This window comes from Sminthopsis crassicaudata, chromosome 3, assembly GCF_048593235.1.
Source record: "Sminthopsis crassicaudata isolate SCR6 chromosome 3, ASM4859323v1, whole genome shotgun sequence".
In the NCBI taxonomy this organism is placed as follows: Eukaryota; Metazoa; Chordata; class Mammalia; order Dasyuromorphia; family Dasyuridae; genus Sminthopsis; species Sminthopsis crassicaudata.
The window spans coordinates 487,800,212-487,813,744 of NC_133619.1; the positions used below are offsets into that span (position 1 = coordinate 487,800,212).

The 13,533-nt window shown below is 31.0% G+C and overlaps 1 protein-coding gene across 10 annotated transcripts in view; it reads right to left on the minus strand.

Annotated features, from left to right (window-relative positions):
• ZMYM2 (zinc finger MYM-type containing 2) overlaps window positions 1-13,533 on the minus strand; it is an 80,183-nt gene that overhangs the window by 17,259 nt on the left and 49,391 nt on the right. For all 10 annotated transcript variants that reach the window (XM_074303705.1, XM_074303706.1, XM_074303709.1 and 7 more), the window contains 6 exons: window positions 13,296-13,446; window positions 12,023-12,138; window positions 10,598-10,714; window positions 8,412-8,562; window positions 7,028-7,200; window positions 166-331 (listed from right to left, as the gene is read on the minus strand). In XM_074303705.1, coding sequence (XP_074159806.1) covers window positions 166-331; window positions 7,028-7,200; window positions 8,412-8,562; window positions 10,598-10,714; window positions 12,023-12,138; window positions 13,296-13,446 — 874 coding nt within the window. The remainder of the gene's footprint in view (window positions 1-165; window positions 332-7,027; window positions 7,201-8,411; window positions 8,563-10,597; window positions 10,715-12,022; window positions 12,139-13,295; window positions 13,447-13,533) is intronic.

Genomic DNA, 13,533 nt, shown 5'->3' on the forward strand with positions numbered 1-13,533 from the left:
TGTAGACAAAAATAGATCCTTCCAACCTCAAATTCACTGATTCGAAACTATATTTAACTTTGTTCTCAAAATTACAAGAAATTAAATACTGCTTGGTTTTAAAATGGAGAAATTTGAAAACTTGGTAGATAGAGTTTCCAACTTACTACCTGAAGCACTACATACCATAATGTAAGTTTTCAGGTCCTTTTTGGGTTGCCATGTTAGGTTCATTCTGCTGACAGTAAAAACGCAGTAAGCAGTGCTGATCACAGAAATGCTTCATTTCCCCACGCCACTGCACACGTTCTTTAAGAGTTCCTTGAGATTTACAACAGTCACACCTTGCAGCCTTAATATAAAAGGAAAGTTTCAGATATTTTAAATAAGAGGTCTCTCAAAGAAAAAATTCAATAGTATAGCCAAATTAAAAGACTCTTAAATTAACTTTTCTCATCAACAATGAAATTCAAATCCAAATGATATTTTTACAAATAAAATCTTTGCTAAAAAAAAAAATAAATAAAAAATAAAAAATTATGCCCCAAATTATTCTGTGCACATATGCAACTTAACAGTCTAAAAATTTTTTTTCCCCTTAAGCAAAAAAAAGACTGGTTCATTAAATTTTCAATAATCTTTTATTACTTACCAATGGTCAGAAAGACCAAAACATAAATTTTGATCAAATTTTAATGTGTTTTGTTAACCCAAATTATAAAGTCAATATCAAGTTTTGTGGATAAAGTTTTAGGCCCAACTGGATATGCTTAAGTTGCAGCCAAGGGCAAAACTGAAAAGTCACATGTAAATATACCAGTCAAAAACCATTAAAAGTCTAATAACAAAATGAAATTTGATTACATAAAAGATTTTCTTTGCAAAACTCAAGTAAAAACAGTATATATAAGGATTTTAGCAATCATTAAAAAAAAAAAAAAGTCACTGCAAAAGGCTTTGACTTAAAACACACCAATGCTAAGACAACTATTTGTCTTAAACAGAATAGGATATATTAATGCTTTGAGATTAAAATTTTTAAAGTATCAAACTGTTTGGAAAAAGGTCAACCTATATCCCTCAAATCAAGATGTAGCTAGGTGCTATTCTAAACATTTCCAGAAAGAAAAAAGGGTAATTCATGATGAAAACAAGGAAATTATAGTGCTATTAGAAAAATATACAAACAGTAGTTCATTAATGTGAAAACTATTCAAGGATTTTTCCTTTTTTAGTTTTTAGCCTATTCATGCCTGTTTTCTCCACCCTTTGTCCATTTTCACTATCCCTTAAGGTTTCTACAAGAGGGTAGACATAGAAGAAAGGTTGAATTTCAAGTTCAGTTCCTATTAAATGTTTCTAAGGTAACTTCTTGCAAATATAAAATGCTATATAATTTTTAAAAAATCATCCACCTAACTGCAGGAAAGATTGAATAACTGTCAACACATCTGTGCTCATATACTTAAAAGATTTTTCTGTAGCTAAAGGTATATCCTGGCTGATTATCCCTCATGACCCCCAAACAATCAAAGAATTAGTATATAGTTTTTATTTGCTTAATTTATGGCTAGAGAGATCTTAGAAAAGCTACAACTTTAAATTCCTGTTCAAGAATGTTGACTGTTATGTTCTTAAAGTCTTATGTAACAGACATACCCAAAGATTAGAACACAGGATCTTTTTTTTCTCCAGGACAGGTTTTTCCCCTGCTAAATAAAGGTTGAATAAATGATTCTCAGTATCAATTATGAATACCAGTGATGGTAATGTCACTTCTCATCAGCAAATTTCTGAGACCAGAATTATACTGCTACCTAGAAGTCATTAGCCATATTTAAAATTCAAAGAATAACATTTAATATTTAGACATATTAATGCAGATATTTTAATACTAACCATAGATTAGATATTTTCTGAATATTTAACTAGAAATTAAGCTGGCAAAAAACTAATTTCAAGTGCCCTATCTTACACTAAAGAATTAACACCTAAATACAGAAAAATAACTTCATCTAATCTACAATGGGTCAGAACATCATAAAAATAGAGGAAATTCTTTTCTACATTATTATTAATGATCTGATTATTTCAATGATTTCTCTTAAAAGGCTTATTTCCACACCTGTTTTATTCTCTCCAAGCCTTAAATCATTCAATATGCGCAGCAATACTAGAAAACTATTAAGACAGTATGTGACTATCTGGCTCTGAGTATATAATTTAAATTAGTACTCTAGAGGAAGGGTATTAAAGGGAGGGGAGGGTATTGCGGAAGGCCTGACTAGTTCTAATTATATGTGAACACTGAAAAATCATAATCCTTCATTTTATAATTACTGATTTCCATAATTTGCACTGAGAATTGAATAATCAATAAGAAAAATATGTTAAACCCCCCCAAATACCCAATCACAGAGACATGCATTTTCAGAGCACTCCAAAGAACAATTATCATTGCAATCCTTTCTTTTCAAACATTCTCCTATCCCTACCCCACACCATGGGGTAGAGATAATTTACTCAATGATGAATGTATATAACAAAAAAACAAAGCTCAGAACTTAAAAGTTCAGTTGTATTCCAAAGTGTTTTCTGAATTAGCAGATACTTAAAAACTTAGTGTGTCTCATATACCCCAAAAGCTGTTTAGAATAATTGTCACCGATTTTTTTTTTTCAAGAATTAAAAATAAATTACCTACTATATAATTCCATTTTTCAAGGTATTTAAGATTTAGGGGATGTCTGAGGCAGCTAGATGGCAGTGCGAAGTGCACGGGCCCTGAAGTCAGAACTGACTTCGAATCTGCCTTCAGCCACTTGATACTTTATAGCTGTGTAACCCTGGGCAAATCACTTAACCTCCAATTGCCGCAGGGGGAAAAAAAACGCAGGGATCCCTAACATTCCAAAGAACAGAGTTTGAAAATCACTACTTAAATTCGACCACAATACAACTGAATATTCATTGGGCAATATAGTTACTTTAAAATTCTGACTACTTGCCTTGATTCCTGGGCCTGACTTTGACCATTCTAACAGAATAATAATTTGTTATTTTCTGTAGTAAAAAAATGTATTTGTCCTCAGTTATTAGATAAATCTTGCCTGCCTTGTTATTAGGCATGGACAGAATAGAAATGATAGACAAAATAATAATTTTTAAAACCATCTTTCCATTCACTGCAGGAATCCTTTCAGGTACATTTCTGGATTGATGTTGATCCAGTTTCTGCTTGAATATAGCCAATAACAGGAAACATCCCACTCCAGGAGGTAGTTCATTCCGAACCTGGACAATACTAACTAAATTCTTATTAACTTTTTCCTTACTTCAAGATGTTGAATTCTAAACTGGTTCCTGGTCTGAATTCTATAGCAGTAATCAAATCTCAACTTAAAATTAACACAGGGAATGAGAGAGGAGGAATGTGTTAAAAAATTTTAAATGTAAAGAGATTTTCACAAATCTTTTGCTAGGAAGCTTTTATTAATTTCTAATTATTCTTTTGACTGAAAAATGAGACTACCAGATGAGTATCTAACTTTGCACTGTCAAGTACTGATAATAAAATAGAATATTTTGCATCTGAGTGACTGTATTTATAAGATGGCTTTCAAAAATAAATATATAAAATCTTACACATAACAGGTTTGGAGAGATAATCAAATAGATACCAAAAAAAAAAAAAAAAACCAAACCTTGCCATGTTAGATTTTCTAAGAAGGCAGCTTAATTTTTTTTTTTTAAAGGGCCTTACTTTAAACAAATATTTAATATGGTCAAAGATCATACATGCTTTTTAAAACTGAAAAACTGCAGTGGCAAAGTAAAAATATATCTGGTTTCCATAAAAACTTTTCAGACTAGTCTAAAGAAAAAAAAAAAGATTAGGGACAGCTCATAGAAACAGTAGACTTTTTAAGAATGGATACCTCTATAGCAATCTATACCAATTGTTTGAACTGCTAAATGTAGAGAAGGAGGTGTAGGGGAAAAAGTGAGAGGGAAATTGGAAGATGACAATTGAAAAAATATTCTAGATAAAGGCAAAATGATCATCCACAAGTAAATGTGTGCCAAGACACCAAGAAATATTTATTTTGAAAAAGAGTTGGAGTATATTGCCTGTCCAGGCATACATGTAAGCAAAAGGTCATTAAATCTGTTTCAATATCTGGCTAATTGAATGTCAGTTAGATTCTAATCACAATGTACTTTTCACAAATATACTGTGAAAAAACTGAAGGCAAGCTGCCTCAGTTTTAACTCTGTTAAGTTTTAATAAGCCAGAGAAACCCGATTATTTAAAAAATACAATATGATCAAGGGCATAGAGACCACGCATGTGAAAATTTTAAGTAAGTGTTGCCATTTGTGCCATACAGTATAAGATAAGGCTATACCATATCTATTATTAAAATTTGGGTACAGATTAGTATAGTTTATGGCTGATGTAGCCTGGATTGATTTATATGATTAAGGTTAACTCCCAAATAAATTAAGATAACATTATAGGTATGGTTACTTAAGAGTTCATTAAGAAATTTTTGTGGAAACCTTAAGAAGCTGGAGTAAAATAACAATAATATTTTGTCAATTTAAAAAAAAAAAAAGATCCTTGAAAGAAACTGCATTAAAGAGATAGAAATAAATGTATTTTTTCACTCAAAAATAATGGCTCAGCAAAAAATAAAAACAAAAAAGCACACAGAGCAACAACAAAAAACCCCTCTTTCTACACTGCCTATTGGCAACCTCATCTGAGAGGGCTAAGATAAATCATCTTTAGCTCTTTTAAATCAGTCAGCACGTAGCTGACTGTTGTACCATTTATTCTTTTGATTTATTTTGCTGACCCTTGTCAGATGACTTACTACTTTAATCTTTTACCTCAGTGATCAATAAATACAAATGTTTTTGCCTAAAATAAGAATATTACTATCTTGAAAGAAAAATACTTTCAAATATACAAAAATATTCTAGGTTTAAAATAAGACAAAGAATACATAATACAAATTTGTTTAATGGATAGAATACTGGCATTAAACATAACTAGATAATTAACTGGCTATTTCACTAATTGTTTAATATTTTGAAATATTGTTTTATTGAATTTCCAACATTGGACATTGCATGAAAAAGAACATTAAATACAATTATCCTTTAAAACAAGTGGTAAAATGAACACATTACAACTTGTGGAATTAGTCTGCATATTTAATGACAGATCATTAATATTTGTTTCTCAAGAAAAAAAAAAAAAATCAACAGATTTCTCTATTTAGGCTATGGTATGAAAATAAACACAAGGTAAGACCCTCAAAGAAAGCAATAAACTAGAGACAGCACATTCGTAAAGTTGTGAACACATTACAAAGTTCTGCAAAATAATCTTTACCATCTTAAAATATAGAAGGCTTAAGTTCACAACATGCCAAAAGGCATCAAATTGCACAATAACTATGAATCATCACAGGTTAACAATTTCTTTCTCCAGTCTTAAAATGTAAGAAAAACTGAATTACTGGAAGGATCAATTTTCTTGAAGTTATGATTTTTTCAGTACTAAGCTGAGCCAATGTTAATTTCTCCTGCCCCACCCTCTACAAAAAGAAAAAAAAAATCCTGAATGCAAAAATACCTTTAAAAAATTTTAAATCAGAACTAAATTCTTTTAGCGGTTATCTGAAACTAATAAAAGCAAATTCTCAAAAGAAGCAAAAGCTTAAAATTGAATACAATACAAAGAACAGATTAAAAAACAAAAACAAAACTCAAAACCTTTGACATACTATAAAATGCATGCATCAACCTGAAAATTAGAGGATATTTTCTTTCTCCCTCTGCCTGGGCTTTTCAATTTAGACCTGAATTTCAAAGGTTTAGATTAATATCATCAAAAAAGGCAGTAATTTTTAAAATAACTTTTAAACAAAATGAATCCTTTAACCTCAATTTTGCACACCTGACAATTCAGAAATTATCTCTTCCTTATTAATGTTCTAGAATAGCATATATTCAAAATTTTAATTGATGCTTTTAAGCCTAGAAAAATTAGTAACTATATAATTAAGTGCAGATCTTCTGAAGTCATTCCAAGATATCGTTCAAGTCGTCAAAAGTTAGTTCCATTTCAATGGCCAATCAATTTCACAAATGAAATGTATAATATTCGCCAACATTTCAAACTCTTATTAAGTTTATTTCCTCAGAGGTAGCTCATAATTTTGTTAAGGTGGTGATGAATTCTGTCTTCTTATGCTTTAGAATTGATCCATAATGTAGCTTTAGTTATTGAGATGCTTTTCCATGTTGCTGGCACAGGAACTAGTAAATACTTTCTCCAGGGTAATATTTGACTACCTCAGTCCAAATTTACACTCTCTCCCACTTACAAGATAACCAATGCTATGCAAAATGGACCAAAATTATTAAACCTTCCTGAGTATTAAAAAGTAAAATAACTGTATTAAACCTTCAAAAGATATGCCTTTGGTTTCGTTTTTCCATTGAGAGTCCTTTTACCTTGAAAACACTGAAAAAAAAAAACAACAGTCTCCAAAATTCACAATTAAATTTAGGAGTAGGCTGAGGTGGCAAAACACCATCACCACCACCACCACCATCCCGCACCCCCCCACACACCCATCTAAAATACATCTCAACTGTTCAAAGAAATAATTGTCTGCTAATAATATTGAATATTTGTAAATAGCATTAAAAAGTTTTTATTAGTTAAAACAATATTATAAAAAAAACTTGATTTATAAAACTAAATTGGTGAACAAATATGTATTCTATTATTTAGGACTATACAACAAGTATTTCACAAGAAAAATACTACTTCAAGTTACAAATAACAACTGAAATGACAAAACCATATTTTTACTGACTTCACGGCAGAAACTATTCTAAACTCACTCTATGGACATTTTAAAAAACTATGAATTTTAACATTTATAATGGGGCACTCAAATGTAGCTCTTTGTTAATGATCAATTAAAGCAGCTGTAGAAACCATCTAAAATTCTGAGTTACTTGCCTTATAATACCAATCTTGAAATTTTTTACAGCATTCTTCACTGCAGAAATCTCTCACCACGCCATCAAGTTCTTTAGTTGCTCCCTTTTTACAAAGCTGGGAACAATAGTTGCAAGTAACACATCTCAACCCTAAACGTCTTGCAAAATCTTGTTTATAAAGTAGCTTGCAGCCTGAAAGAGAACAATATTTAATATTGAAATAATCATTATAAGTATTTTGCTTTAAAAGAGAGAAGAAAAAAAAGGGCGATGAGTCATCTATAGTATTCCCACAAAAACACAAGACAATACATTAGCTACAAATGGATACAAATATTTCTGTGAACTGTTGGATTTAAGAAACTTGCAGTCTAATGTGACAATAAGACTGAAAAATAAACTGATGAAATTGCCTGTGAATATTAATTTGGTTGTGTCAAACAAGATGTTAGGGTAACACAGAATCATTTGCCTGCCCTTTACAATCTTTCCCCTATTTTGTTAGCTCATAAATGATGTACTACAAAAGAACTCCTTCACCATCTCCTAAAGAAGCCTTTCCATTTCCTACCTCTAAGATTTTGTTTGGACTATTCTGGCAGAGCCTGTGATATCAAGCCAATGTGAAATGATTTCTCTCTTTCTTTCTTCTAAACTCCCAAAATAATGAGAATTCATAAACCAGGGTCCATGGTTTAAAATTTTCAACTATATTTCAAAATAGTTGGTTTACTTTGTAATCTTAGGTATGAGATATATTAGGCATTTAGGAATATTATTCAGAGAAAGGATTCCTAGGCATCAGACTGCCAAAAGGGTCTGTGACAAAAAAAGATTAAGAAGCACAGCTATAGAAAGATTTTTCTTTTAGTTACTAATTTCTTCTACTGATAGAACTATTTTTCTCATTAAGCTTTTTTCAACTCCTTTTTTAACTGTGTTTTTAGACAATAATATTCTAAAGACAAAGATCATGATTTATATTTATCTGTATATTATTCACACTGCCTTAAACAATAGTAGACAATGATATTTTATGACAGATAGAAATATTAATCAGAATAGACTATTTTTACCCAAAGGATGCTACTGATCAAAGTTTGTTATCTGAAAGATATTTTAATTCTTTCTTCCCAAGTCAAAAAAGGAATAATCAATATTATATTTATCTTTCCAAAGCTCCTTTTCAGCATTTATAATTGATTTTAATTTTTGTAATTTTCCTGAAAAGATAGAAAGATCAAGTAGCAATTCCCATTTTACAGACCTCTGATCCAAATCTATCCACCTACCTAAGCAATCAGTGCAAAGGACAAAAATTACTTTTTAACTGCTCTGCTTAAAAAATGTTTGGCATAAAAATTCCTCAAACTATTAATACGAAAGTTTATTAGAATGCCTACCTTCACTACAGAACGGTCTCTTAACTCCAGAGAAATTTACTGTTTCATGCAGAGTCTTCTCCTCTTGGCAGTATTCACAATATGTAACAATGCAATGCAACTTTTTATAATCATCGGAACATGTTTTGCTGCAGAACTGATATACTTTGTTCTAAACACAATAAAGCAAAAACAAACTTAAAGGCCAAATTATAGCTACAATATTAGTTAATTTACCTAAAAGTTGGGATCCAGAATCCTTTTAAAAAAAAGTTCTGAGGTAGCTAGATGGTAAAATGGCTAGAGCACTGGCTCTGAAGTCAAGAGGACCTGAGTTCAAATATGACCTCAGACACTCCTAGCTGTGTGACCCTGGGCAAATCACTTAATCCCAATTGCCTCAGGGAAAAAAGTTCTGACTCAATGAGGTCACATATATGGAATCATAAATTTCAAGCACCTAATTTGGTTCTCTCTACTGACACATCAGGTATTATTCTCCAAAATGCTCACTCCTGTTGCCTTTGAATTAAAAAGTAGAAAAACAAGCTAGAAATTTGGCTTTGCTAATAACATGTAGTAGGAACAAAACAAAAAATTATAATTATGTAATACTGTAAGATTTACAAGTAGTCACAGTTCTGAGAAATAGATAATACAAGTATTCAAACCATCACTTGCAGCTTCAGAATGAATACAAAACTAGGTCAATATCACAAAGCTAGTTAAGGGATGAAAATAGGAATGAAACAGAGAGGTAATAATTCCAGTGTTCCTGATGACCATTTTCATTTTTTCCATCTATGTCAAAAACCTTAATTTCTTCTCTGAGAAGAACAGAATTCATAAGAAGGGATATATTTACTTTCTGCTTTCAATTTAAGTCACTTGAGGCACCAATTGCTGTATAAAAACTTTCACATCCAGCCAGTTGTCAACATTAAATAACTCTCTAGTTTACCTATGTCTACCCCAGTGAAACCTAAGTTACTTAAGAGCATCAATCATGAGTTTTTCATTTTGTGTTTGCAGAACAGGCCTTTTGGAATTTTAAGAGATCACATTATTTAATTTCATTGATGCAAAAAACTCCCAGTGTGTCAAGTAAGTCTACTGATTATATGTCAGAATCTCATCTGTACAGTTGCCTAGGACACTGAGAAATGAAAGTTAATTAGCTCATGTCTTTAAAGCAAATACATAACAGAAGCAGAATATAAACTCTGGCCTTCCTGACCAGGCTGAATCAGAATGTTAACTTAAGCCTCTCAGGCTCCCAATAACTGTATATTAAAAATCAAAATAAAGACAGTCATACTCTTTCCAATCCAAAATTAAGTCTAATCAATGATAGCAGAGCTTCTAGCATTGAAACTCTAAGAGTGAAATTAGCTAAAAACTATAACAACAAAAGGACATGCTGAATTAGTCCTGTAAAAAACAAGGCAATAACTAGTACTAGTATCCTAAAATGATACTGTGCAACAGTTAAGTAGAATAGCTAGTTGAGATTATAGCCTTGACAGCTTCATGAAAATGAGAATTTGGAGAGAAAAAAATCTTGCCTCATAATGGGAAGAAAAAATTGTTTTTAAAAGACAAAAGCACTTGAACTTGACAATTAAAGTAGTGAATGAAATAGGATGCCAAAACTGAAATGAGTTATGTACCAAACACATGCAAATGTATGATGCAAAAGCAAGAAGATACTAGTATACAATGGTAATCTTATAATTAAATCTGACAGAGCTTTAAATGTGTTAAGCATTCATGGCTGTAACAAAGCACCCATCTAAGAAAATTTCAAGCACTTAACTCACTTGAGAAATTTACATTTCTCTTCCTTCTACTAAAATAATCAATAGGGTACCATGACTAAAATAATATTAAATCTTCTAGTAGACCAGACTCTTGGTCCCCAAGGCAAATCCTACTTCACTGAATGAACTGTTCCACAATAGGGAAAAAATTCAGCATTTCAACAAATTATTGCACTGGAAATGCTATATTAATGCTAAGTACTAGTTGTTGTTATTATTATGTTTTAAGTACTAGAGTAAGACCTGAGAAAACAAAAAGGAAGATAACATATCTATATTTAATTACTGAGTCAAACATGCAGGTAATTTTGACAAAGAAAATTAATTCCACCATCTACAAAATTACTCATTCTAAATAAGGCTAACTTTAAAATAACAACAACTTGCCTCCCATTCCAGTATCTCAGGTTTGGAACAAAAGGAATTTTTACAGTAACTGCATTTCAACTGAATATCACTTGGTGCTGCAAACTGACCGTTTGGTGATGACTGCATGCTTAGAGCCTGAAACACAAACATAATAAAAATAATTTTATTTTTTAATTAAATTAATAAGAATTAATAAAATTATGTGAAATTTACACTTTAAAAAATATAAACTTGAAATTTTATTTTTTAAAACCACTGATGTGGGGAGCAGTTAGGTGGTGCAATAGTTAAGAGCACCAGCCCTGAAGTCAGGAGGATCAGAGTTCAAATTTGACCTCAGACATTTAACAAGTCCTGATTGTGTGATCCTGGGCAAGTCACTGAACTCCAATTGATCAGAGAGAAAAAACAAAGAAACATTTATACATTGAAAAGAGTTTTGCCATATTTAAATTCAGAAACCATAGTAATTCATTGCTAAGGTAACTTAAACTTCTATAATTCCCCGAAGATAGAAATTTAGAAACTAAAAAATAGAACAATTATATAACGTTTTTGAATTACTACACCAGGTAGAACTAAAAGTGACTATTTCTTTAAAAAGCTATTTTAATTTTAATAACTTGAAATGAATGAGTCAAATGTAAAGAATTTATTTTATGATTCACCATTATTATCCCCAGACTAAAAAAAATGTAAAAATGGAAACCTGAGTCTTGGCACAAGACCAACATACATTTTTGAATCTAAAAAGAACACAAATTTGTGACACCTCAACGAAGAACTCATCGAGCCATGAACTTTGGTTTTTAACTATATCTCAAGAAATTAAAAGCAACAAATAAATGTCATCCCAAGATGCATATGTGAATGGAATGCCAATCAAATTAGGAAGCAAATACTAGAGTAAAGGCAAAAATAAATCATGCCATAATAACATCAGAACTTTATGGTGGGTTAAAATATGATTGTCATTACCAGAAGAAATTTATTCTTTTTGACAGAATAATTTATCAACTGCATTTATATATCATTTGTATGCAAGTAGTTGTTATATTTCATCTCTTAAACATCAAAGGGTTGAAAAAATAGTATAAATGCATTATGAATTCTCTGGCTCAGATTTTATTCACTATATTAAATCTTTCAATACACTAGCGAAAAAAGTAAAATGTTTATTACCTACTCTAATCAAGGGAATGTGAATAAAAAGTGTAAAACAGACAAAACTGTCTGGTATATGTCCTCTCAAAAACTGGACACAGTTTTAAACTGAACTTTCAGGTTAGTGTTCTAAAGCTCAATAAAAACAGTATTGGAGTTGTCACATAATTGATTGCCTTTTTAGGAAAGCTGAATTGGAGAGCTTAAGAGTTAATGGCACAAACAAAAGTAACCTGTACCACGTAAATACATAAATATTATATAAATCAAATATCAAACCTGAAATTTAGCCACACAACTGGAATTGCAAAAGTTGTATAATTTTCCATCAGGCATTGTGGCTTGGTACTGAGGTAAAGAATTTCGCTTACAAAAGTGACAAATGATTCCCACACCTGAGAAAGAAAAGATCCACATATGATTTCTTTGCAAACTAAGTAATGAAAAATTTTTAAGAAGTTTTAGAAGTTATTTTTTAACTCATCAATTTAGAGGTACATGATACAACAAACATTATTCATTTAAAAATGAAGAAACTGAAAATCAAACACCTTAAGGGATGTGTAGCTATCAAGTATCTGGGGGTGGAAACCTAGGTTTCGGGATTCCACTTTTCCCAAGCATGTCTCCACACAGTTCTCAGAAAATAAAATCTAAAGCATCAACAATTTTGGAGACTATTCAGTCTGGAAATGATTTAATAAGAAGAAAATAATTACTACTCTATGGCATACTCTTTACAGGATTGCGAGATAAGAAACTATGAAGCTAGAGGGATACTTAAAAGAATCTACCTATTTCAATCAAGTCCCTCATTTTATATGGATGAGGAAAATGAAAAAGGATGATTTTCTCATGGTCATGAAGCTACTTAGAATTTAAATGCAACCCTCTGCTGTCAATGCTTAATACAGTACCACACTGTCAATTAATTGTAAGGTTAGCGTCCTATTTTTCACTTAAGAAAGTACAAGGGAAGATATAAATATTTCAGTCTCTCCTGTATTTGTGGAATAAAATTTTTAGCCGTAAAGATAAAGAGGGAATAAAATTTTACCAATATTTTAATAACATGGAATTAGTTAGAACCAGGAAAAATATAACTGATATTAAGGTTTTACAACTACATTGGTATGGTTACTCTGAATCCTCCAACATTCAAACAGACTGAGAGCTCCCTATATTTAGGAGATAATTTGCTTTAATCACATGCAGTTCAACACAATGAAGAACCTTATTTACTTCTGGGGAATTCTCAAAGATTAGGTCCAGAGTAAAAACTCTGATGGGTACTATTAAGCTGAGTGGGCTCTGAATATTAGTTCTCCTTGTCCATGGAGACTTCAACAAGAACATTTTAGAAAAATTTTTTGGGGGGAAGTATGAAATTAGTATTTTCTTACTAAATTAACAAATTAACAACAACAATAATAATAACAATAAACTAGTTTTTAAAATATCAAAAGCTAAAGAAAAAATATCCAAAGGAAGCAGAAGTAGGCAGGTAGGTAGATATATAGAGGTAATTTTTAAAAAAAACTTAAAAACTTACTTGGTGATTTTGCATATTTTGTCTTGTGTGTGTTCATGCAAGCTGTTGAACAGTATGGCTCCATATACCCATTAGGACCTATGCACTGAGTCATATCAAAAAACCGGCACTGTGTTCTACAACCAGTACAAGCTGTCAATTTGCCATATTTCTAAAATATAAAACAATATGCATTATTTAAGATATTAAAATAAAATCAAAGAAAATTTATTTTAAAAAGTTAATCTGTATTTGTATT